Here is a 27,611-nt window from a genome sequence, read left to right as displayed (position 1 = left end):
TTGAAAGTGCAAAACTTACCAGCGAGGCAGAACGCACGGTCTTCTTTCGAGGAATATTTTCAGAAGATAAACAAACTAAGACAATTGCTATGGGGCATGAATAACAGCGAACAGTACAAACAAAAAGCTCTGAAAATTTTAAAAAATATATTTTTTTTATCAATTTCCGGTGATTCCAAAAGCCAATCAGATTTGCTGTCAAATTCCAACAGCCAATCAGCGTTGCGGCCTCAGGATTTGTAGTGCGGAGTGTCACGACAACGAGTTTTAACGAGCGACCAAAGAGTGCTGCGAAAACAGTTGGGCCTTATCGCAGGTTAAAAGAAAAGTTAATGCAGAGGACAGACTCAACAAGTATTTCAGGGATAATCCAGCGTGGCAGAAATTATCCAAGTGTATGGTTTGAATGAATATGAATATATGAAACATATGGTTTGGGCGGTTGGTCACTGTGAAGAGCCTCGTCCGCTTCGCTCGAAGTTGCACGAAACTGCTCAGTTGTCAAGATGATTTGCAGAAGACAGAATTAAATACAGTTTTTACGCCAGCTCAAAACTGAAACTTTTTTAAACGACAGTCTTTGTTCAAGAAGGAGAAACAACTGCATCGTCTCCACTACAAGTTTACTCACGCAAGACTGCGAATTTAAATCGTAAGTGTACAAACCAGCTGCGAATTCAGTGCGATGTCAGCGCGATATCGCTGCGAGAGAGATCCTGCAAATTCCAGTTTGTATCTACTATTGAAAAATTTCAGTGAAACTCCTGCGATCTAGCGGCAACAGGTTGCGCTGTTATCGCCGCTTGTTTACTCACGCCTTTCAAATCTGCATCTTAAGTGCTACAAAAGTTGCAAAATCTACAAATCAACGGATTCAGTATGTGGTTTTGAGTTGAGCCTTAGTTAAATTTTTGTAACTAGCATTAACTGAAACATTCATCCTAACTTGTGACTACACCGCTGTTTCTATTTCATCTCGCTTTAAACGCAACTCGTAATTCGTGTGGATAACACATGTAATAACATATGCAAGCTTCTATTTCCCCCCTGACATTAACGTCTAAGTTAATTGTGTCTTGACGTTTATGGATGGAAAACCTTGCAAAACGAGTCGTTTGCTAACTGTTACCTGGTTTAACTGTAAAAAGATTTTTCTTTAGTTCATTTTAAAAGAGTAAAAATAAGTTATACCTGAATGCGTGCCTTCGTTCCTTGACATATATACAAGCTTTTGAAAGCGAAATTTGGTGCTTCGAGGAAAGTGAAAGTAAAATATTATACTCAGACATAAGCAGGCATAAGCCATACGCCAGCAAGCGAGAGAAGTTCGCGATGAATTAACTGGAAAACTTGTCATTTAATTCATTGCATTTAGTCATAAGAGATAAAAATGCAGGCTACTGTACAAAATACACCACAACTTTGAAATCAACCCTATCATTTTCATTGGTTGATTAAAGAAAACAGACGTATCGATTTGAAACCTCAGTCAAACATGAGTATTTTTCGGCGATTTATGATTTGGTGGCCTCCGTGTTTTAATAGGGAAATTATATTAAAAATGCGTCCAGTTGCTACTCACCTGTCCGCGAATTTCGTCAGCACATCCAGATATGTTCAGCGGAACTCCCTGCACAGCGAGACCAAGTCAAACAAATCCCCACTTTTAACTAAACACACTGGTAACATGACCCTAAGCGTCGAAAATGTAGCTACTCCATTCCAGTATTATTCCCGCATGGAAATTTCATCCTCGTTTCCTGAAACAAATCGTAAGTTAAAGAATGCGTGCTAAACGACTGGCGCCAAAAGTGATTAAGCGTTCTATATTGAAACGGTATTAAAATAGACCGTGAGAGATGCGGTATCTGTGCTTTAGAACGCAAATTATGGCTTGATATTCAAACTCGATAAGTTTGAATGTAGATGTAACATAATGACTGCAAGGTTTTAGCTAACTTTAACGAACTTCTGCTTAACTGCACATATTCGCATGATGGCCTCGTGTAAAACCCCACCAAAGTGATTGACATGTCTATACCACTTGACGAAGAAGCAATTGTTCAAAGCGTGAATTACTTAAAAGTCGAAAGAAGATTCTATCAACCATAACAGCTCAGTTTAAAAAAATACTATATTTTTTAAATACCGTAAAGCCCTTACACTTAAAAGCATCTACCATCTACCTGTAAACTAAAAAATACATCCGATTATAAGTCCCCCCAGATATAAGCCCTCTTCTTGCTTTCCTTGTTTTACTTCAAACAGAAATTTGGAAAAATTATTGTGGGCCAATAAGTCTATTATTCCCGTCTTTTTGTTATCTACTCTTTATATAACTACCGCACGATATCTTTATTGTAAAATACCATTAAAGTAACTTTTCAATGCTTTACTGTAGTATTGATAATGTACAACAGTGAGTTAATAGACGTATTTCGATCAAAAACCCGTCGTATATACGCCCTTCCGTTTAAAGCCTATCTAAAACCCCTTACGAGGTTGTATAAGCCCAGGGCTTATAAGCGGCAGTTTACGGTACTTTATTTAGAATATTACACAAGTTACCTTTTGGTGATTATAAAAGAAAACAGAAAAGAATCGAAAAACAAGACATGCTATGTGTTACAAAGACTCAACTTCATAGAAACAAACAGCGAAAAAAGTCACTTAACTACTTATATAAATTTTGACATAGTAAAAGGAACGAGATTACATTAGATATTTTATCATTGCGTATTAAAATTTGTTAAAAATTGCAAATAAACGGGATCTAGCAAATTTTCTTATAATTTTTTTATAACGAAGATGGCAACGAGAATTTCACAAAACGATAGGATTTAATGAGAAAAACAAAGGCTCTTCACGTGCGTTATGCATGAAAGGACGCTTAAGGCTAAAACCGAAAGTACCTCAGTCATTTCCTAAGGAGTTTAAGTTGCGGTTTCCGTAGTTGTTATAAGGTGTCAATAGAGAGCCCGACATCTTGTCATCACCGGCCGTTCCAAAGGATCATTTCCCATCTCTGCTAGCATAAAAAACGCGAATACAACAACTCAGCACTTAATTGTTATTCATCAGAACGGCGGATGGCACACCTCACACGGTCTGGTGTAACATAAAAAAACGCCTATGCAGCAATCCAGCGCTTTAACTTTATATCCATCGGAACAGCGTGTGACACGCCTCACACGGGTCCGATGTAACATAAAAAATGCTGATACAGCAACCCAGCACTTAATTGTTATTCATCAGAACGGCGGATGGCACCCCTCACACGGTCTGGTGTAACATATAAAACGCTTTTGCAGCAACCCAACGCTCAGTTCTAATCCATTAGAACGGCGGGTGGCACGCCTCATACGGTCTGGTGTAACATAAAAACGCTAATACAGCAACCCAGCGCTTAATTTTCATCCATCAGAACGGCGGGTGATACGCTTCATACGGAATGGTATAACATAAAAAACGCTAATACAGCATCTCAGTGCTTAATTTTCATTCACCAGAACGGCGGGTGATACACCTCATACGGAGTGGTGTAACATACAAAAGGCTAATGCAGCCAGCTCAGTCTGGGTGCCAGAGACTTTCCATGTGCGGTTTCCGGTTTCGGTGAAGTCTCTTTTTCGGTCCCGCGCGAAATGCTAGTGAAATTCAGTAGCATTCCTTCGCGGTACTTACAGTAGACGCCGCCTGCGTCCTCTCGTGTTTTGGTGCATTTCTTCGTCGAGCTCGGTCAAACAACAACGTGAAATTCAAGGTTTTGTGGAGAACGCGGTGAGCACATGACGGTAAATTTTTGTCGCAGCTTGAAAGGCGTTCCCACCTGTTCTGTTGCTGGATAGTTCGGCCACATTTGAAGTTGAACGAATTGGAATGATCGCGAAGTAATAGAAGTAAAACGAACTTAAATTTTCAAATGTTGTTTTCGTTGGCGTTGCCGCCGTGGTTTCTTTAAGTCCCCAAGAGATATGCCGTGAGAGAGTCCAAAGAGTGGTCTGTTCAGACAGTTGGCCTTCCAGTGGTAAAAGAATATACCAGTGGGCTGATGTAAAAACAAAATAGATCTCCGGCTCGTGCTACTAAGTCAACACTCGATGGCGTGCTACACTAGACGGTCAGCAGGTTCCCTCCTAGATCCGCAGGGGAGAGGTCAGTAGTTTGTTTCAATGTGGAGACTGGCTGACAGCTGTGAGTATGTTTTGTTAAATCTGCTCAGAAATGAAGAAAAGATCAGTGAACTGCTGGTGAAAAGATTCAACGTTTGTCTTCTGTCTTTCTTATTTCTTTCTTAAAGTTTTCATGTCGCGATTGTGCACGCATGCGCTGGAAGAAGAGGTTGAGCTCACGTTAGAGCTCACGAAACCATCCTCGTTCACAGTGCCTACAAGTTTTTGGTCAGCGGTAAAACCCCTCACAAGACAATTAGAAAACGTGAGGGATCTGGGGACAAGGATACCACGCTACTTTACAGCTTCCATTTACAGCACAAACACAAAGTGTACAGAAATGTGGTTTGTCTGTGGACTTCATGTGCTTATTCCTGTTGTTAGTACGTAAGCGTTCGCAGCATTGAAGTTTGGTCTTTCGTTAATTACTCATACGCTCTGAATCGAGTGAAAGCTGGGAGCCGACCTGCTCAGCTGGATGCAAAAGATACCAACCTGAATCGAGTTTGGCTGAGTTTGAAGTGCGGTAAGCGAGATTATATATCTTGAAAGAAGAGAAGTAACGGAAGAACTTTATTCATATCTGGCATCGCTGTAAAAGTGAACGGACTGTTCAAGTTGACTTATCAGTTACGTGATTCCATAAGTTTTTATTGAGACTGGCGTGAAAAGCGCGCTTCTACTATATTTAGGCGGGCATGAGTGCTAATGACTCTAGCCACTATTGTTCCACAGAATCGAAAATCGATTAGCTGTCTACTTCGCTACAATGATATGCGCAACACATTGAGATGTAAATGACTTCTATTCATATAGGATGACACGTTGCTAGCACATGGCGTTCAAAAAGTATTTTTAAATAGAGTTAAATTTTGGCACGTTTATTTGCCGTCCTCAGTCAATTCCCGGTTTTGTGGAGAACGTGAGCACATGACGGTAACTTTTTCATTCTCTGTCTTAACTTGAACGCCTTTTGCACCAGTTCTGTTACTGAATAGTTTGAACACACTGTACAAGTTGAACGAATTGCAATAATCACGGCTGAGTAGGGGAAGTAAAGCGAAATTATGATTTAATATTCTCAAGTGACGCTCAAAACACCCCAAACGAGAGAATTACGCCCATGTTGGATTTCCATGAGCGATAACATTAAACAAGAAAGAAGTTGAAAACTTCAATTTATGAGTCTTTTTTAAAGAAGTTGCAGAAAGAACCAACACCGTTAATTTATAAACAAATGACAATTTTTTTTACTTGGCGGAAAGAACTGTTCGCGACGCGCCGATTGAAAGCACTACAGCTGAAAATGTGGCAGTCTGATTGATTTCAGAAATTTCATGGCAGTGAAACGAGTTCTAAGCAAATCGGAATTAAGTGTTCCCGAAAGAGTAAAGAACACCAAGTTATATAAGCTATGAATGAAGGGAAAATATTGCTGCTTGCTTGGCTATAACTGAATATAATTCCTTCTGTTGTAGTGTGAAGAGACATCTTTCATGTAAGGAACTTTAAGCAGTAAATACAATTATACATATGTATATATTCTTTATTTTTATTTTATTTTATTTGGAGTTGATTTATAGCGTAGATATTGTAGATGAAGAAACTCACTTTGTTGGATACTCTGCAATAAACCATTATTATAATTATTGTTATAAACTTCGCTTTTGATAACGGCTAAAGCAGGAATCCTCGACTCGCTTAAAAATCGAAGACTTATATTAAGTCAAACAGGCAAATCGGTACAGGTTTAAGCTATTGTGATGGCTGAAAGGAGCTCGTTGTTTACTTCGTTCGATATCTCAAAGGCCCTGCACGAGAACTCCGTAGCTGAGTCGTAGCCGTCAAAATATTTGCAAAATCCCAACACTTTCGCCATAATCGTCAAGAAAGGCACCAGCACAAAAGTCAAAACTATTTAAATGACACTGACAGACTTTGCTCAAGAAGGAGAAACAGCCGTAACATCAGATCATAAGTGTTTACATAGGGAGGCCAGGATAACAGTAAAGTGTGTATTGTAGAAGGTTCTTATGAAAATATGTCCTTGTAGATCTCTCAAGAGAAGTGAATAAAGGCATGGGTGAGTACGATAATGATACGAACTGAACTGAGACTTACAATTTCAAGAACCCATTTAATCAGGGCGTAACATGTCGATCGAAATCGATCATCGAAAACGTAGTTGATTAGTCGATAGTACTCGATATTTGTCAATAATTGTCAATCGACAAGTTTAATTGGTCGATAAAAGTCGATTATCACAAGATTTTAAACTGACTTTCGATTGTTATTGACAGAAACTGGGCCAATTTTCAATCGGCTGCGAAATTAACCAAGCCAATAATCCGATAGCTCGAATGGCAATTTATACGATCATGTCAATAGTAAATCTGTAGGGCAATAAAGTTTAATAAAAACTGAGCAACCAAGTGGTTTTTATAAGTGCTGTTGTTAATCAACGTAGAATAGGCTGTTTACCTTAAGAAATGGTTAACGTTATTTCGTTCAGCCGTGCTCGAAACCGTTCGATCGTTCCAGATTTCCTTCCCTGTAATATAACCCGATTTGATGTTCTCTGAGCCGCGTTTTTCTAAAAACAACGAACGTTCGAGAGTTATTTTCGAGAGAGTTCGAGAGTTATTTTTGAGAAATGATGTGAATAGAGTTATTTTGCTGCTCCTCCTTTGGGCTCATTTGTGTTTGATCTTTTAATACAGTGTACTGAATTCGGGTTTAATGAAGTCTTGCTATTGCTGGTCGGCTCTCGCTTTGTTGGTCCGCGTTCGACTGTAGTCTTATCTCCCGCCATACATCTTTTTCATATTGAGATACTCGTCGATTGAAATCGATCAAATCGAATTTTAACATTGAACATCGATCGAAATCGATAGTTACTACAAAACTTGCAATCAATTTCTATCGATTTCCGATCGATGTCTATCGACTTTCGAAATTATCGGCATGTTACGCCCTAATTTTTTAATATGTGGTTTTGATTGAGCCTGGGCTAAATTGTTGTAACTGGTGTTAATGGAAACATCCTTTCCCCTTTTATTTCTGTTGCGTTTATATTAAATGTTATCTCGTTTTAATACAATGACTTTACTCGCAATTCACTCAAATGTATTATCAGCTAGCCTCCATCTTCCCTTGGCATCATACTCATCACATTGTATCAGTCACCAAGCAAAGCTACAAAATTCAGTTCCATCACAACTTCGATAATTTAATTTTACTGCTTGAAATACATTACTAAAATAATATACGATTATTTTCAGCGATTTATAATTTGGTCTTCGCTGTTTTTCGGGAGATTGTTAGTATAAAAAAATGCATCTAGTAGCTGATAAGAATATAGTTTCAATACTCACCAACCTGCCATATTGGTCAACACAACACATGTTCTGGTCCATGCAGAGCGAGACTTGTGCAACAATGCTATCCATAAGTTCAGCCATCTTCCTCGACTGTACACAATTCACAGCCAATGTGGTCCCAAACACCAGATACGCAGCTATGCGACCCCCATTTTCCGTCTAGAAAATCGTACGCTTTTCCCACAAAAACAGCGTTTGTTGAAGCATGCGTGAGATGAAGTTATTAACACATAAAGCTGAAGACCTGTCTAGCTGTTTTCTGCCTTCAGTTCGTCCGCGACTTGCATTTACGTATCGGTGGAAGAAAAATGTTCTTCTGTTGAAGTTTGTATATAATATAGTCCTTGATAATGTTCTGAAACGACTGCAAACGGTCTTCGTGTCGAAAACGAATCACTCTAAACCTCGACGGTAAAACTTCAGTGTAGGTCTAGCAGATCTAAGAACACCAAGGAATATCAAACAGATAGGGGATAGTTTTGAAAGAATACGTCAATGGAGGAGTGAAAACGGATGTTTCTTTTTTTCAATAGAGTTGAATAGGTAATATGGCCACCGTAAGGAGATTCGAGTTCTGGCTCGCGAGTGTTTTATCCCTCGTCAGAGAAGCGGATGTGGGCTTTTTGTCTCAACACCTTTGTAAGCTAGATAAACCAATCAGAATCCACCTACTGCGCATAATTTTGAAAGTATTAGATTTTCCAAGAGGGTCCACGAAAGAAGAGACGCTGGCTTCTATGCTTGTCCAAAAGGGACAAAATATCAAGATTTATTTATTTACATCAAGTTTCATATATATCAATGTTAAGATTAGTATGCATATGTTAAGATTTGCATATGTCTGCAACAAGATTTAAATACACGTATCAAGATTTGCAGGCGAGTACATCAAGTGTAATAAATATTAATCAAGGTTCGCATACAAGGTTCTTGGAGCCTTGGGTACCCTCTTTCGGTCTGCTCTAGCCTGTAAACAGGCTCTCAAGTGGGGTATAGGGCGAAGACAAAAATCCGCGCTCCGCTCGCCCGGCTCGCCAATTTTTCTTTTCGCTCTATACCCCACGTGGTTTTGTTTTTGCAAAAGAGATCTGTACTGGCCGTTGTCGAGAGGTTATTTTGGCAGTTGGGGACGCCCTTTAGTGGCCGTTGCCATTGTAGAGAGGTTTAAACAAAAATGTATGGACTGTCCATAATAATAATAATAAATGATAATAATAATGACAATCTTTAAGGAGGAAACTTTTTCACTAAAAAGTGGTTTACAAAAGGACCTCGAAAATTAAAAATTAAAAATTTACAATGAATAAAAATGCTAAAAGATGCTACTAAAAACTAATGTATCGTATGTGTAATACAAAACTTAAATCAATGAATTAAAAATCTGACGCTTCAAAATATTTACATTATCAGAGGCTCGTATAGTTATGTCCAGCGAGTTAAAATCACTTACAGCATGATAGCCAGTTCTTTGTTTACCCGAGTTTCTTTTAATGGATGGAATTTTGAGGTTTGCTTTATTTCCGCCGGGACAAAAAAAAGTGGCCGTTGTGGAGAGGTGGCCGTTAGTGGAGGTTCGACTGTAGAGCAAACTATAGGGGAGGCCTTTAGCGGAGGCCAATCTCCATTTTTTTTTTTTTTTTTTTTTTTTTTTTGCTGCGAACTGAATATTGTGAACTCACAATATGTCGCAGCAGTGCTATTCCATACTGTATATTAACTTGTTAGCTCGACCGCAAATAATCGCCGGGGCTTCGATCAAGCGCCCCGGGCGTTTATTTAAAAAATACCACTTTTGGCCCGGCGTCGGGGCCCGTAAACAGGTGACGTCACATTTGATTGTACCTCAAGGGCAACTGGAGACGAGGATGGTGATTACATTTCTGTTGACAGTAAAAATGTTCGACGCAGCTCACAAGACTGGCTGAAAATACATTACTGGAGCAACAGAAGCAATGGACCCTTTCTCTGATACAATAGAGCTGCGTGTTATACAGCTCCAATGAGTGAAATGTGAGTTTCTAAAGGGCTACGTGTTATATGGAACTGGGTTCAGTTGAACTTGCGGTGAATGAATATCAGTGTGCAGTTGCCCAATACAATCAGTTCTCAGAGAAACAACAGTTCATCCTTAACTAGTTCCCATGGTTGGGTGGGTAAATGCTCGGAGATATTAGCTGTATGAGCTACTCTAAAATCTAAATAAAGATATGATGATGAGTTTAAGATATAAAACTATTATCTGCGAACAGGAAAGGCAACTGCGACTTTAGTAAGCTGAGACTGATTTATTCATCGGAAGTGTTGCTGTTCGGGGAAGAGGATAAAACCTTCAGCCCCCGAGGAAGGTTTGTTTTGAAACCGAAATATCAGGCAATTTTTTTCAAAAATATAGTTCAGTTATTCTATCCTTTGTTGTTTATATTCTATCAAGTTCGCCACCTCCGCCGCAAGGATCGGTCTTCAAGATGGGTTAGGAATTACCTGTCACGCAAACTCTTTTTTCTGTCACTCCGTCAACTCACTAATAAATGCAAGGTTGTCTTGTTAAGGGATCAACAGTCAACGAGAAAGGGAAATTATTACGACTATTGACGATGCATTTCTCCAGTTTATTATTAAACAACCTAGAAAAATAGAAATAAATATATTGACAGTTCTCAGATTCTACAAGCAAGGCAGGTACCTCCTCCCTTTCATGGGGAGGAGGGTTAAAAAAAAAAAAGATTCGGGAACGAGTTGCGTAACTAATTATAACTTCTGCCGTAGCTTAGACCTATAGCATCAGGTAAAACTACAGTTTGTGGTTAGGCGTTTGCAGTTTCAGGTTGTCAGGGTTTCGAATTTTAGCAAAGCGTTCGACTTGCTCGTGCCGACATGTTGTTTTTCGTCAAGTTGAAGTGCTTCACTTTTATAACCTAAAAAACATGAAAGTTCATTGTTCCAGTTCAAAAATCTAATTAGCACATCGCAGGCGGGCATAACAGCATAACAACCTATTTCTTGCCTTTAGATATGAGGCTGTACAATTTTCAATGACAAAACACCTTAACGTAAATCAGTTACCACCGGAAACCCTTCCTGCCGTTTAAACGTGAACTGCAAACAGCAAACGCGACCGCAAGACCGTGATCACATGAAATCCTCAGGTTTGCCGTTAACTATGAAAAACCTGATGCTAGAGTTTTCTAGTACTAACGGTAACAGTTAATACTGACAGTAGGCTGTTTGCAACTCGCCAGTGTTATTTTTTTCTCTGAACGTATTAGGGCGTCACACAACGTGCTAGGACACAATGCAACGTTGCACACTTGTGTGACGACCCCTCATTTCCAGGGAGTAGTTAAAGTTGAGCTCAGAAGTACATATAGCCCCAAGTTTGACTTCTAACGGAAACAAATAATCCAAGCTTTAGTGTTTGTTCAAGAAACCCCTGGACTTAAAAATGTCAATAAGGACTCTTCCACTGTAAGAGCCGGAACATCAAGGCCCCGATTTCAACAACGTTAAGTAAGCGGGATAACAGTGTGCACAACATGGGGTGACATGAGGCCCCGAGAGGGGGTCCATATTCAAGGATGGGTCGCGTTCTCCCAACTCCTACGTGATTTGACATAGCTGTGGGCATTGAACAGGCTAAATGTTGAAACGGTCAACAGCACAAGATCCATTCTACTGACCGGCTCCGCCTCCTTTAAATTTGCAGTTGACACTTCAATCGCACTCAAGTTCAAGATTGGAAGAGTTAAGATAACAACGCTTCAAATTAGCTTAAACAAAATTTGTACAATGACATAATCAAAGGTAATCAAAATTTGAAAATAAACGTCAGTTTTCTTTTATCAGATTATAGTTAATTCTGCGATTATGTGCCTATTATTCCCGTGTAGGTAACCATTTAATTTCATTTTACAAGACTGGTAAGAAATCTTATAAACATAACAATAACATGAATATGGAAGGTGCTTCGAGCTGACTTTTGTAATTCGCTTGTACTTCGGTTCGCTAGCGTGAAACTGTGACCACTTTTAGTGAGCTGAATTATTTTCGTGCGATGAAATAGCCAATAAAAATTTGTGGATAACTTTCAAGAAAGCCTCTAAAGAGAACAGTTGAAATTGTGTTTGTTCTTTGGAAGGTAACTTCCAGTTCTGATAGGGTACGATCTTATGGAAGTGTTGCAATTAAATTAAAAGCGGTCACAAGTTTACTCGCTGGGCTGTAAACACTTACTGGTAAAATACAGTCGTTCTGTTTTACCTCTATTACAAGGTACTTAGCTCTGTTGACCAAATAACTAAAAGTTAGAGAAACCGTACATTCGAATATGAAGCAGCAACTAACGCGGTATGATAAGGAAGCTTTGAAGCAAAGCAGTTTTTTGTGTTTCTGGTGAACGTGATTGAGGCAGCTCTGTAAATCACATTTGTGGTGAACGTGATTAAAGCAGGTCAATGGATTTTAGCCTCCAAGTGGCCTTAATTTCCAAGTATTAGCACTATGTTTGCTTCAAATTCCTACGAATTCTGACGAGCTTCATTTCAACTTATTGCAAATGACTGCCGAGTTGATTAGGAGCACAAGGGGAACTTAAATATCTTTACTGTATAATATAAACCCTTTAAAAATCGTCAAGCCCTTTGATATGTCCACCACACCAAACTTGCATGACAAAAAGTAGCATAACCGTTTGTTGAACAGTCTCTTGTCAGCCAATCCTTCCCCTGGAAAAGACAGCTTTTATACAGTACATCTTCACAGCTCGCCGAAGTAGCTGGATGAGCTATAAACCACTCCTTATTAATATTGCTTCGTGCGCCGTAACTATCGATGACCTCCCATTTTGTTTATAAGTTCGTCGCATATCGCTGTAAGTTCGGCATTTTCTGACACCTAAAAACCAAAACAACAGAGCGAAATTCAATATAGTAGCACGATACTGAGAACAGAAGGCATGAAGCTTATTTTACTTGCAGAACGATTTGAAATTTTGGTCATTTTGAAGAGACACATATTCCTTTATTATGTTACACCGATAATTTTCAAGTCCTCTAATTGGACGAAAAAGTCACGAGGTACAAAATCGGGCGACGACAATGGTCATCCGTGGCTCAAATTTTTTTTCAACGAGAAAAAAAGGCAAGAAAGAAAGTCCTTTACGGCTGTTTTAACCAAATCAGAGTATACTAAACAAATCGACTTAATTATTGGGGTCAACTTTTCCACGATAATGCTCGCGTTTTCCAGGAATTAATCGGTTGGTTATAAAATAAATATACCCGTTCCCAGCTTGCTGGAAGGTCGGAGAAAATGCCTTCGGCTGAAATACTGTCCTCAAAACTTGACAATTGGCTTCGAGGGTTCGCTTCTCGGCTATCTGTTCATTTTTCAGACAACCTTTCAGCCTTGGGCCTTATCCTCCGATATGCCAGCCGCCTGAAGGAGTTTATTTACTAATTATCAAAACCAACGATGATTCTAGTCTTACACCTACACGCAGTTACTCGCACCTTTTGCTGTAGACTCATTTCTAGACTGGCGCTTTTAGTTTGTTCTTTCTTGAGTGCTGCCTTCATGACCGCTATTTCGGACTCGTTGGATTTCCGTACTCGTGTGATCTCGATATTCGCGCTGTAAAAAGAAAGTAGCAAGAATGTCACTGAATCAAAATAGAAACGTTGAACTGCAGTGCGGGTGTCTCGAGGAAACTGAATACTCAGTGACAAGATTCCATGACCTGGGGCCCGTTTCTCGAAAGTTCCGGTAACTTACCGGGCCCGATAAGTATATTCTTAAAGGTTTTTTCACGATTACACAGTGATTACAGGCATTTTACTTGGCCAATGTTTTAATAGAGTTATAAGATTTTAAAATTTAGTATTCAAAGCTAACAAAACATTGACTTCTGTTAAGAAACATTTATCACTAAAGACATTTATCGGGCCCGGTAAGTTACCGGGACTTTCGAGAAACGGGCCCCTGGAGCCTCTTATCTCTTATACTAAACCTTGGAGTAGCCAACCCTTTCCCGAGTAGATTAGTTTTAGAACGGGCACAGAAAAGCTGTTCTAAAACTAAATCTATTTAGGGAAGGGTTGACTCAGGGAATTAATACAGGTAGAGGATTCTAGTCAAAGGCCCCTGTCAATGGTGATTTAGAGCAAAATCGTGATCATTTGTAACTCATTCAAACAGTTTTCTGAAACTGCGGTTCGCATTTGCCATAAATGTGATGCTAAATCTCTCTGAGGTGCGAAACAATTCTGAAGAATAATAATGATTTTTTTTACTAAAGAATGGCACACGGTGCAACTTTGTTGGGCGTGCAATGTTGGACCGCGTCTCTAGGCTAAAAAAATGTGTCCGGGATTGCGCAGAACCAACTTCACGTGGCCAACTTGAAAATTACGATAAATACAAACCTCTCTATTTTCTCTTCGGCGTGTTTCTTTAACAAGCGATATTTTTCCTCTGACTTTTTCAGTTTCTCCTGGTAGTCGGTCGTGGCTTTTTTGAGTATTTCTTCATTCTGCAAGACAACGTTTAAACGAAAAATCAGCGGGGAAGTCTACAATCCACAGAAACCGATACTTGTCGAATTTAGTGGCAAGTGGTTGGAAAATCGAACGCATTTTGATTCCTCCCGCTAACATTGAATTTACAAAACAATTATTTGAAAACTACAAATGGATGTGGGAGTTGGTTTCTAAAGAAACTGTGGTGCTGCGTCGGTGAGGAGTAGAAACAATTGGCTCGATTTATACTAGGGACGGATCATCCGTCTGGGACGAACTTGGGCAAAGAACCGTAGTTGGTCTGATAATTCGTCCGTGTATGAATATGAGCTTTCAGACGGATCGTCCGTGCAGACGAATTATCCACGTGTAATTCGTTTGTCAAGACGAGCTACCGTGATACGTTGGCCAATTCTCCTTTAGTTATCAACTCTGTTGATAAAGAAAATTACTTCGATGAACAATCCACAGCACCACTTCAATAGCATTACCTTTTTAAAATTCTCTACCACTCCTTTAAGTTTTTCATATCTTCTGTGAAGATCCGAAAAGGCCGTCTCTACCGCCGTCAAGTCAGCTTGAAGCTGTGAAGGATAAAAATTAAGCTGGTTAACACAACTTGCTGCCTAAGGCTGCACGAAGAGTTCTGTTTTTATACCTGATCTCGCTCTTTTGCTACTTCTGATGTGGAGTGGTGATATTGATCCTGAGACATCTGATTTTTTTCTGTGAGAAAAGAAGAGGAGAAATGGTATCAAGCATAGAACAGCGAAAAAAACTGATGACATCTAGAAATAATGAACACCTTATAATGAAAGCATTAACTCCAAACGATCGCGCAGTAACGTAGAAAAAACGACAAAAACAAAGCAAACACGAATCAGTTACATTCGTCACTGAATTCAAAAACGCTTTATATCGTACGCAATTTATGCTAAAAAAATAAAATAGGAACATTCAGGAACATTTTAACGCCTAGCAATGCCAACATTAAAAAGTAACAAACAAACACACAGCCTGCTTCTAAATATAAACGCCTGCGCAAACGAGGACACGCAAGAGAAACGTTCATGAATTTCAACGTTTCATCATTTGCATGCACACACAACATTCGCCGCGTAATTTTCAGGCCAATAGTTATGAGCAGCACTCAGTGTTGCTTTGTTTACAAGCAAGAGATGCAGTTACCTATCATGTCTGCAATGGTCTTCTCATACTCCTGCATAACAACCCTGAGGAAAATTAACGAGTGTCAGTAAAACGTGTATCCTGTTTGATCCCACTTGATGATGTCCTTCGCTATGTTATCAACGTTTGCACTTTACTTGGTTCAAATGTGCATCAGAATATACAACAATTGTTATCCAAACAACGACAACAACAAGAGGAAGAAGAAGAAGAAGAACAACAACAACAACAACAACGACAACAAAGTTTTTTGGCGCCGGAACGAATGTAAAAGGAAACATGTACCTTAACTCTCCAGTTTCTCTCTTGAGTTGTTCATTCCTTTCGGTCAGTTCTTTGCTTTCCATATCACGAATGGCAGCCTCTTCTTGCATCTTAAAACAAAGAAAACTAGAATGATTATCAATGAATGAAACTGTTCGAAGAGATTGGACTATCACAGTACGTTTGATTTATGATCACTTGATCTAGCGAGAGAGTAGCCTGTGAACGCAGACGTATTTCCGGTTGTCGCTTCTCTTCACCGGAAATACGTCTACGTTCACAGGCTAGCAAGAGAGGTACAGAAGACAGAACTGAACAACGTAGTCACGATGCCACTGTGTAGCGGCCAGGAACGTGGGCTCAAGCGAGCGGGGTCCAAATGACTTGAATTTTCAGCAGACTCGCGGGGAAACGAAGTTTCGGATCTAAAATAAAAAAATTTCGCGGCAGTTGGAAACACAAACCTATCTTTGCGTTTTCGAAGACAAAATCTATTTTCCTAAAGATCTAGGGGGTGTAGAAAGCCCAATCGTACGTGAAGTTGGCCTTTAACGACTCTCTGGACACCATGTTTGTAAACACTGTATTCAGTTCAAATCAGAATTTCGCGCGAAGGGTTCACGCATGCGTAAATGTTATTCAACTCTGTCGCCGGGTGATCTGTTCGCCAGCGTAACGTTTCGCGCGTTTTTGTGGCGTGCTTTCCAGGGAACAACACACGTGACGTACCTGCTGACGCAAGACACTCGTCTCTTTCTTGACTGCGGTATCAAAGTCGTCTTTGCTGTGAAACAGCGCCTAACAACGACAAAATAGAAATACAAAGTCACTTAATCTACTGCTGTATAGAGGGCTAACCAGTACATCCAGGTAATTCAGCAAGACTACCATAGACTGGGTTTTCATTTGAGTGTCGCAAAACCAAACCCAAAGAAATCTCTCTAGGAGCCTCTATCTGTATGAATTCTTGAGTCAATCCTTTCCCGAGTAGATTCATTTTCAGAACTGCTTTTCCCGCGAAAAGGTTTGACGTCGGGAAAGGGCTGACTCCAAGGCTTGGTATGAGCGGGTCATGGGCTCCTGCTCTAACCAATCAGAACAGACATAACCAGCGCAATGAACCAATCAGAATTCGAAGTAAATAAATGTAGCCGGCGCCAAGCGCGGGAAAATGCGCGCGAACAAGTTACAAATGGTTTTGGTTATCTTTGTCAGTGGTTGAGAAATTGGCGCGTGTTTTGCAAACCAACGACAGAGCGTAGGAAGGCAAAATCAAAGCAAATGCGAACTCTGAGACATGGTGATTTAATACTTGCCTGTTTACGGATAGCATCTGTCTCTCTCTTGACTGCGGCGTCAAAGTCCTCTTTGCTGTAAAACAGCGCCTAAAAAAGTCAAACGAGTAACTGGTAACTAAAAAAGAAAAGCAGCAAAGATTTATGAAGTAATGTTAAATGAAGACTGATTGGCATATAAGCTTACGCAGCAATGTTAACGGCATCAAAACTCGCTAAGTGCATGTCACATTTGACGTTCACGTTAACATGTGCTGGGCCGGAACACATGACAGAATGTCACAAGTACTGATTGTAAAAACTGAAGGATATTCCAAACGTTATGAAATTTCATTTCATGGAACATAAACAGTATCACAAGATTGAACCTGAAAAGCTTTCATTCGCATACTCGGAAGGCAGAAGTAAAAACCTCAAGGACACATGGTTTTTGATGGCAGCTACACGTACAGTGTAATCAGTCTATTCCATCTGTTCCCATTTTTTTAAATCTATTATCCTTACTTTTATTCCAGCTGTTCCTATGCCCCCTTCCCCCTTTCCTTCCCCACCGGCCGACCCCCGCGCATTAGGATATTTGAAAACAAACCGGCAAATGCCCCACGGCCGGGCCAATATGTAATCTGTTGGGGTCAGAGATGCGTAAGTGTTAGGTAACTGTTCTGTACTGTTACACTTAAAGGATTCACTCGGCGTAACATGACATAACCGCAATAAACTCATAGGTTGCATAAACGACAAACTCGTCGTTAAAACTCCACTGTTCCGGCTAATGCCACATCCACAGAATCTTGTGTTAGGCAAACGTTTTCACGGATCAAATACGCTGGCAACAATGTTATTAAAATAATTTAAAACCCACTGAAGCAAGTAAGGCTGACCTCTTTGTTCACGGTGCGTTCGTGAAGCGATTGTCCAAGGCAAACGAAAGCCTTGAAAAAACTCCAGAACTCCATAATCTTTACTCTTTGATCCAAAGACAATGATCACATCATGACCGTCAACAATAGAATAATCCGCCCCACAAAAAAACACGGCGATCTCATTTTACCAACGCTAGATTTGAGCCCGGAAATCCGACGTTTGAGAAAAAAATGTCAAAAGGTCTTTACGGGTCGAGAATTTTTCTGAACCGGGCTTCTAGGAGACACTTCTTTAACAATACGATGGCACCATTTCTGCTTGAATGTTTTATCAAGCTATTTGAAAGCCACAAGCCACCAGCTGTGAGAACTTTTCGCGCGTAAATGGCTTCCAGTTTCCAAACTTGGAACGTTACGGTGTTCGACGCGTTGCATGACAGGCATGACAGGTAGCTAAGAATTTGACCAATGGGAAGGCAGGTTTTTCCTCCCATGATTCGTGTTATCAAACAAACGCTAAACACCAGTCACCCACTTTAGAGATCATTAATATTAAATACAGCACGATCGCTTATGGAAGAATCTGCCAGCCACCTGTCCACTGAATCACTTTGACAGCGGGTATTAAAGCCAACACAATTCAAAACAATGCCTCTGAACGAAAATTACACCTTTTCCTTTTTTTGCTGTCATTGCGATTTCTGACGCAGACTTTTTAAATGACATTTCTAAACCTCCAAATCCAGTTTAATTGTTAGTACAAAGGCGCTTAACCTGCCACTTTCCTTTTCCATACCAAATTGCCATCTCCACTGGTTACAATAAGGCAAATGAAATTTTCGACGATTTTGAAAACACGAAACACATGAAGCGTAGTACATGTAAAAAAAATACATCTGCTTAAAAAACAATGTCAGATTTCAGATCCCACAGTCAACAGTTTTAATCTCGAGCTGGTTTTCTACGCAAAAAAAAAATGAAGGACTTTTAAATTCGACGCCTGAAGGCAAACTTTTTTGCTTTTGTCATAATTATCTGAAGTTTTTCTTGTTATATTCAGTCCATCTATACATGTATAGAGATTCTTTTCGCAGGAATGTGTAATGCAAGCAAAAACAAATAGGTTGCATGTTGTCAAATTCGGCGAGGTAATCTGAAAATATTTCAATATAATTGTCTGTTGAATTTTTGATTCCATTCAAAACAGAGAGGAAACCGACAGCAAATTCAGTTTTCAGGATAACAGGCATTAAAAAGCGAGACACTCATAATTTAGCGATTCATTGAAAGCAAACTGAAACAGACTGTGAAAAGCATGCTGTTGTTTTAGCAGGGTTTACTACGAAACTGAAATATTCAGCTTCTCGACTATATTTTCAGGGAAACGAAACAACATAATAAAAATATTTGAATTCGGCATTTGTTCAACTCCACCGGTTGCGTACAGCTTTGAAATTTGTTTTATTTGCAAATCAAATAAGATATCATGCATTTGCATTCACATTGCGATGAAATCAAAATTTACTGTCTAAAACGCAGTTTCGACAGTTCGCAACGAAAGCCCGTTCATAGCGTTTCAGGTCAGCAACCATTCTAGAGCAATGTGTTTGTGAATAGGGATTTCAACATTTGATTATGAATGTGATATACGTTTACCGTGTTTATAGTTACCTTCTCGTGCGGCGGTTCCTCTTCGTTAACCTCAATGTTGCTTGTTTCTGGCGGACACTCGCTTTCCACAACGTTGGTTTGTTCTACAATGGCTTCTTCCCTTTTTTCGATTTCTGTTCGCATGCCCTGGAAAAAATATAAATTAAAACCCAAATGTTTTCATCTTCCGGAGGCGGGGGGTTGCTTAAAAACTGTTATGGTCTCCGCATGTCTGGAAGAATAGGCTGGAGCAAGTAGAAAAATTTAAATACATTAACATTTTAAATCTGCGGGAAAATGCGTGGGTATAAAACGTCAATGGATTCGATTTTTTTTATCCATTTACTCTGACAAATATTATCAGAGGATGGACGATTTCTCTTTGAAGCAGAGAAAAACGAACAAAACGTCAATATGCAGTCTTCGGAAGAAAAAACTAGAGTTAAATAAAAACGTTCAGCGGTCAGCATAATAGAATAGAGAAACAATTGGGGAGTAAAAATGGAATTTTTGAACCGTCTTCATATCTTTTTTCTTTTTTTTTTTTACTTTCGTTCAGTGTCTTATGGCCCACCAAACTTATCTGTAATAACCGCAGAAAATTGATATACATAGCCCGCAAAATTAAAGCCATTTCAGTAAATTAAGGCACTTAACTTTTTTGTATTTCTTTTTCCGCTGGGACGGAGAGTTCGGTCCGTCACGCAAAGAGATTGCGTGACGAGTCGTGAAACAAAAATACACCCGGTTCAGCTTGGCTTCTGCGGCTTAAATTTTCCAAAATGAAAATGTTTGAAAAATTCATTCAGTGAGATAATTTTTAAAATGCTGATAAGGCTAGATCCAATTACAGATTTCACCGAAGATTTACCTCGTTTAATTTTGAAGGAGAGAAATTCAGCAACTTGTCAACACCACAGGGACTCTCAGTCTGTGTTGATGTCGGATTCTTGTTAGCGTGACGCGCTGCTACACCAGACGATTTAAGGCCAGGCGCCGGAGAATCCATCAACAGAAGATTGTCGCCCATACTAGGGTAAACAAACAAATAAGTAAATAGATAATTAGTAGAGATATCAACATTAGCAACCCAGGCAGCAAAGGAAAATTCAATACATTTTTTTTTGTGCTAAAACTGTCACTAACCTTGGAGGCTTTGAAGGTAAAATATCTTTCAGGCCCATTCTGTGTTTCACTGTCAAAACACAGAAAAAAGAAAATAAGAAGTTTAAAGTTTGTTTCTCGTGCAAAGTGGAAGAAAAACCCCTTACGTTGCTCTTCTTTGTAGTACAAAAATGCCAGAGTTTCTGGCATTCTTGTGAAAGGAAAACTGAAAACACCCTTCTGACAGTCACTTCCATTTTGAAATCAAAATGTTGTTAATTTATAATAATTATTAATTAAGCTCAGCAACTATGGAAATATGCAATCATCCTAGCACAATAACTTTTACCTGATTGTAAAGTGCCACTATAAATGCTATTACGGCAGATGATGATGATGATGATGATGATAGTGATGTCTATGATTGTTAGCTTACCCCTTCACCCATCAATCCTAAAATTTTTGTACACCACACTGCATGCATGAATTTGGACTTAAATGTAGAGTACAATAATATTGATGATGATGATGTCTATGTTTGTCAACACACCCCTTCACCCATCAACCATGAAATTCCTGTACACCACACTGTAGGCGAAGTACAAAAATATTGGTGGGGGGGGGGGGGGCTGCAGCTGGGGGTAGGGGTAGTGACCAAGGGACAAGCCAACTAAGCAAAATGAAACATTCACTTGTGGTTAACAACATGTAATCCACCTCGTAAACTATGATATCAAAACTGTGCTGCAAACACTAAGAGAACAGCTCAGACACACCTTTCATGTAATCTCAATGACTTAATCCATTTCAAACCTCCTACCTGGGCTTTGTGGACTTGACCCTTTAACAAGAGGATCAAACTTCACATACAGAGATTGACGGGCCAGGGCTGACTGCAATCACAACACTACAATGAGTTTATTGCCAACATGAATCAATACTAGTTATTGCTCTTGATAGTTCTGAAAGGTAACGAGTTGATACACACATCTAAAAGATGAAAAATTACTAACCACTTTTCAAGGTAACAAGTTTGAATTTAAGTTACAAATCCAGTAATTAACTGAGAAAATGTAACATGTGCAAACATGTGCATAATATTTACTGATTTCATAAGGTAGAAGCAGTGAAATGTTTAAGAAAAGGCCTAAAGTGGTCTAAAATTCCATTCACACATCTCTGTTTTTAGGTGTTTTCCCTATAATTTAACACCATGTAAACTCTGCTCAAAACATACAAAAACTTGTATCACAATGCAAAATATTTAGGATTTCTTCCCTGCATAAAAAATCAGTCAAGGGATATTAGGGAAAATCCCCTAAAATGTCAAATGCTTTAATCTGGTCAAAGGTTGAAACAAAACTTACATTTTACCCACCAAAGTTCTTCATCTGTAATAGAAATTCTTGGACAGAATGCATGCAAAGCCATATATTTTTCTGATAACTTCTGATGTCTGCACTATTTTTTGCCTGTTATTTATTCAATTTTTCTTGTCGGCAGGTGTTAAAAATGACATATTTATAATTGAGCGGCCAATAGAAAAACAACCAGCATAGCACTTAGGAGGTGAGACAGGTCAAATCATTTGTCTAAAAGCACTATATGGGATCATAAATAATTTATAACCAGTGTCTGGTATCATTGGGCTAGAAAAGAATTGAAGAAACACTCTTCTAAATGCCATCTGACCATTGAATGTATACTTTTTGGAATGATCTGGTCTTAAGCTGCTTTGAATTATAATTCCAGAGCTTGGTAAGAAAATTTGAAATGCTGTATGGCAGTTGCCATTAAGAGAAGACAAACTGAGTAACAGGTAAACATGTCATGTAATTACGTTAGTTAGGGCATTGTCTGGAATAATACACTGAAAGAAATGACACTGCTCCAAGATTGAAAGTTTTGGACATTACTTGAGGGGACAAGGTCGCAGTTGTTTTAAAAGCAAGAGATGGAGGGTCAACACCCTCTTCAAACGGCCATTAACTTTTTTGCCATGTATTCTGACTTGCTACTTATTATTAAACTAAGAAGTGATTACTAGAAAACTCTGCCATCTATTACCCTTGATTGTAGACTTGTCTCAAAATGAATTGAAAGCTAAGCTTGAGATAACAATCAATTTTTAGACAAAGTGCTTTTATATACTGGTAAGTGAGGAATTATTTGCTTCAGGGAAGGGTAATTATGTGATACCATAACCACAATGTAGCTCAGTCAGTTGATTTTCATTTTATTAAAGGGACATATTCTGTGTATTCTGAAAAAGGAATACACTGAAAAATCTATGTGACAGTATATCTGTTACCTGGTAACTAAAAATATCCAAATGGGCAAAGTAAAAGACTTTAATTCTTGTTAACGTTTTAGAAGAAGACAATATATTTAATTATTTGAAGGATTGCGATTTTGAAATATCAGAAATATGTCCCAAAAATGCACTCTAAATTTGAAAATGAGTTACCTCTTTAAAGTCTGCATTGTTGGTACCACACTGCTCAAGGTAATCCAGTTCCCACATGGCTGTAGTAAAAATAAACAGTGACAATATTCATTATTGGGCACAAGGTAATTCCCTCTACAATACTATTGATCTGAGATCATTCTTGAAATGAAATTAGCAAGTTTAAACCAGCTTCTGCATTCAAGACAGTACCTGTGACCTCAACGAATAACTATTTTAGTTTGGCTACATTCTTTGCTACAGTGCATGTATGTTCACATGTGACCCAACAGGAAGAAGAATGATGTCCACTTGTAAGTGAACAGAGAAAAAAACAAGAGCAGTATTTCTTTATTTTGGCCTAGACAAGTGCAAGCTGTATCAATAAGGTTTCATCTTTTTGAACCCCAAGAATAGCATTTGAAAAGGATGTTGAGTACTTGGAAGCAGTCTTAGATCACTATATGAAAATTAAAACCTGGTCCTCTCAGGCAAATCACATAGCATGATTCAATTCACCTAGACTACGGGCAGATCAGAAAATACCGCCATTGATCAATAATTAAATACCTTCGTTAGCTGGTTTAAATGCATCATCTCCAAACTGATCATCCTCTTCACTTTGATTTTCAGCATCCCTCTCAAACATGTCTTCAATTTCTGCTGTTCTTTCACTGCTGAGCATTTCATCTAAAGTGTTGTGATCCTGGAACTCGTTCTCTAGATCTGCAGGATTTACAGCAAACAGCTCAGCAGACTTGTAAGAGTGTCCCTCACTGGTTATCTCCTTAAGCAAGTTATCTGTTCTTTCATTTCCTGTAGAAAGCACATCCTCCTGTAGGACGTCATTTTCTGTTGCTTCATCGTGCACCAGGAGTTTGTCAATGTCTTCATTACTGTCCATTAAGTTTTCTGTTGACAAAGCATATTACGTGGTTTTAATTTGTTTCCATTTAAAAAATCAAATTTAAATCAGTTTTAATAATTGTTTATTAAGATAATCTGGACCATATTGAGTAAAAGAACAACAACAGAAAAACATAAATTGAGTAAACCTTTCAGCTGTTCTCATTTCCAAAGTTTTCCACGGCACTATTTTTGTTACAGTGTAAGTTCTTTTAAGTATTTTAATCTCACTGGGCCAGCGGAATACCTCAAAATCTATGTTGTCCCTTTCCACATAACAAACAAGTTAAACTTGGTGAAAATATCAAATTTACAATCCATGAGTTTTCGATCTTTGTTTTAAACCTCAGTCAAATTTGGTGAGATTATTGCAATAAAAAATAAAATGTCTCTTTTTGCCATTGTTGCTTTTCATCCTTTGTTCTAAAGTTATGATCATTTTATCAGAGTGCAATTCAGATTACAGTAGACCTTGTTCAGGTGATGTCCGTTCACTACCAATGGGTGAGAAAGTCTGGGGACAGTCGGCAGCGCCAATTTGTAACTTTGAAAAGTCTGACATGAGTGTGGACTCCAGGTCGTCATCATCATCAGCAACATTTGTAGCTACACTCTCGTCATTCATGTCATCACTGGCAGGTAGTTCTGGATGGACTATTTCAGGGAGCTCAGAGCTGGTTTCCATGTTTGTTTCTTGCTCCCTGTAATATTGGTTGAAAGTTAGAATTAAGTCTGTTACAGTGCATCACAGCACACTATTGAACTTCTCATAAGCAACTACTCCAATAACAAATGGTTGCCTGAATCTCCTGTTGCAGGAGAAAGCTCTGAGGACCTTCAGGATTCAGTTGAAATTTGAAAGTAGTACAGTACTCAAATCTCAAGCTCTCTATTATAACAAATTTTTGTATGACAAGTTGTCAGATCATGTTGCCCATGTTGCATGGCCTAAGAAGCTGGTTCTTCAAGGGGATGGTCCTCTAAGTTCTCTGCCAGTAAGTCACCTTTCAACTCTGAGTAGCTGGTGATCTTTACTACCCTAGGCACCCATTATAGCTTGCTACTAATGACAGCCCCCAGGTAGTGAGATGACGGGTACAGTTTAAATATAAAGGAGTTTTATCTGTTATTTTTATCAGACAACCTCAAAATTCAATATTATCTTAACTGAATTGTATGGAAATTCCTTCCAATTCTCTTACCTAAAGCAGGGTAGTTCAGCAATGAGTTCCACAAGCCACTCCTGACAAAAGAACAACAACAACACAATAAGAGTGTAATAGACATTATGTGAAAAAACTAGCCAGGAAGCAAAATGTTTTCAATGAATTTCTCTGGTGGTTGGCTCCAAGGTTTCCTTCTTTTTAGTTTTCAAATCCAATCTGTCAGGACTTTTCAAGGACTCATGCAGAGAGTATTCGGGGTTCAAAATTAGCTCAAACAAAAGGAAAATTTAATAACAGAAATGCCAATTACTTCCACAGAACAGCAGGACTGTCTCACTGACACATGTGTATATAATGTTAACTTAACACTCTACATACTGCAACAGTAAACATATCTGAATGGACATATCAAAATGAACTGTCTGATTCCTTGACAAATGCAAGAACAAAATTCTAGGACTTTCTAGGTCCACAAAAGCATACATTTTGAGTTTTCCAAATCACATTAGGCCTTTTTTTTTTTGCACAACGAATCACAACTGTAAAATATTCTTGAATATTATTCATTACCCTTGCTGCTTCAGTGTACAGTTTGTGATCCTCTTGAGTCACAACTTGTGTTCTCTCAGTCCAATTTTCCTCTTCGTCAAGGTTTCTAATTGCTTGCCAATCATGCGACAGTTTAGCACTGTAAGGGATTGTATGACGTACTGGAGAGTTCTTGAAGGAAACCTATTGTCAGGGATTTAGAAAAAAATAAACAAATAAAAACAAGGATTAGATCACAGTTGCATCATGCATCCCATTAATCAGGCTAACCCTTACTAGATCTTTCTTGAGGTAGCAAATAAAAAAAAAAAAAAAACAGGATTTCCAAAATTGATGTTTTGAGACATAACAGATGCATTTATATTTTAGGGGGGTTTGATAAATAACTCAGCACTGCAATTTTGTTGAAATTAAAAACATGCAAATAATAATATTCATGTCACCAAAATTGTAGATGTATATATAATAATTACAAAAGTGGCTCTGCTGTCTGGAATCAAGGTCAGTGACTGCTTGCTTGGAAAATGAAATGCTACAGCTGTATGTATTTGCAAGATGTTATTGCATGAATGTACAGTCAACTCCCTCTAATGCAGACAACATTGGGATCAGCCCGGTGCATCTGCCTTTATAGGTTACCAAAAAACAAGTGAAAAATATTTCCACTGAAGTACATAAAATAATGACAATTTTCAGTCTAAAACCAATTTGGTGCAAGTGAATCATACCAAACAAACGTGGTGAAGCCCGTGATATAAATCTGCAAAAATGTCAAGAGCTTGTACTGTGACACGACTAAATCCTGACTTTTTGCTTCAAATTGTAAAATAGGCGACTTTAATAAATCTCTAGCTAGGACATTTTAGATAAAACTACAAATCAGCAGTAATGTAAACTGTTTTAAATTAAAAATGTGAAGTTTCCACGTAAGACTTCCAAATGTAAATTATCACCAGACCAATTAATCACTATATATGCAATTGGGACCAAAGACACGAACGTAAAACAGTTAGCTAAAATCTAGTTATTTTGTTATCAAAGATGAAGAAAATAAAGCTGTTATCACGCTTGAAGTGTAATGGCCACTTACTTTTGTCAATTTCTTTTCCGAGGGGAAATTCGCTTTCTGAGAAGACTTCAATATCGAAACGACTCCTTGCGGTTCTTCATTTTGCCACTTTTCTGGAACTCCAAGGTTCTCTTTATCAGCCAGCTGTTGAGAAGACACCCTAATATCCATTTAAAAAACAACGTTAAAACTGCAGAATACTAAAATGTCCAGCAAACAATAAAACAACAATAAAATTCAAAGTTGTACCATTTCGTGAACCGTTGGCCGCCTCTTTTTCTGAGCCCGCGAGTACAGCGATCAGAGCGCAATAAGCATGCGCTTTTGACGAAGGGGGATGGATGAAAAGGAAATTTGGGATGCGGGATTGGATCGGGAGAAGTGATTTTAACCATATCATTTTATGTCAACATTTTTAAACTAAGTTTTTCTCCAAAACACTATTTGTTCGACTAAAAACCCGCTCTGCAGGCTAGAATAGAGCTGGCTGGGAACTGAATACATTAGACGGTTAACTGGCTGGAAGTTTCTAAATATCTAGTTTGCTGAGATTTTTTGGTTCTAGCTGGGTAAAAAATGTCTCGTTTGTTTTTCCTGCCTGCCAGGACCCCTGTCAGGCTCGTAAAAAATCGTATTTGACTTTTCGCTCTAACACTCTTTACCAATGAAGTTTGAAAGCAAGTAGCGCGCCAGGAAAAAACGGTGGTTCCACTGTTTTCCATCACGTGTTGTTCTGTGAATGTCAGCTGTCAATATAAACGCGGTAAGGCCCTGTTTGCACTACGCGAAATTATGCTTACTTTGCAATAAATCTGCTAACACGAAGCCATTTTTAGTGCAAACGATTTTTTTCACCCACGAAAATTTTAGCAATCGCCACCAAACTTCAAACATGCCGTCGACCAGAGGTTTGGAGGCCGTGAATTTTTTGTCAGGCGAGAAAATTCTTTGTTCCTTGACATCCATCCTTCACCGGTTCATCATAGTCGCAATGAATAGTACACAATACCCGTGGACAATTTGACAAGAACATGACAAGGGACATGA

At 38.8% G+C, this 27,611-nt stretch overlaps 1 protein-coding gene and 1 long non-coding RNA gene across 2 annotated transcripts in view; both read right to left on the bottom strand.

The window, feature by feature from the left end:
* LOC146464593 (uncharacterized) overlaps positions 1-8,117 on the bottom strand; it is a 78,157-nt gene extending 70,040 nt beyond the window's left edge. The window contains exons 1-2 of the long non-coding RNA XR_014868421.1: positions 7,551-8,117; positions 1,583-1,760 (exon numbers count right to left, since the gene is read on the bottom strand). This is a non-coding gene — a long non-coding RNA (uncharacterized LOC146464593). The remainder of the gene's footprint in view (positions 1-1,582; positions 1,761-7,550) is intronic.
* Positions 8,118-10,140: 2,023 nt separating this feature from the next.
* Positions 10,141-26,735, bottom strand: LOC146464592 (uncharacterized). The gene is made up of 19 exons (XM_085129567.1): positions 26,586-26,735; positions 25,517-25,678; positions 24,983-25,023; positions 24,252-24,481; positions 23,445-23,786; positions 22,896-22,954; positions 21,249-21,321; positions 20,471-20,519; positions 20,196-20,355; positions 19,346-19,471; positions 16,833-16,901; positions 16,246-16,314; positions 15,538-15,626; positions 15,253-15,296; positions 14,723-14,790; positions 14,556-14,648; positions 13,972-14,078; positions 13,060-13,180; positions 10,141-12,442 (listed from the first exon to the last, which is right to left on the bottom strand). Exons 1-19 carry the CDS (start codon positions 26,733-26,735, stop codon positions 12,374-12,376), a joined length of 2,121 nt encoding a protein of 706 aa, XP_084985693.1. The 3' UTR covers positions 10,141-12,373.
* Between the last annotated feature and the right edge of the window lie 876 nt (positions 26,736-27,611).

Source organism: Pavona decussata, unplaced genomic scaffold (genome assembly GCF_977016875.1).
Source record: "Pavona decussata unplaced genomic scaffold, jaPavDecu1.1 SCAFFOLD_161, whole genome shotgun sequence".
In the NCBI taxonomy this organism is placed as follows: domain Eukaryota; kingdom Metazoa; phylum Cnidaria; class Anthozoa; order Scleractinia; family Agariciidae; genus Pavona; species Pavona decussata.
Note: the sequence above shows the minus strand (reverse complement) of the source record. Positions and strands in the feature narration are given on the sequence as shown.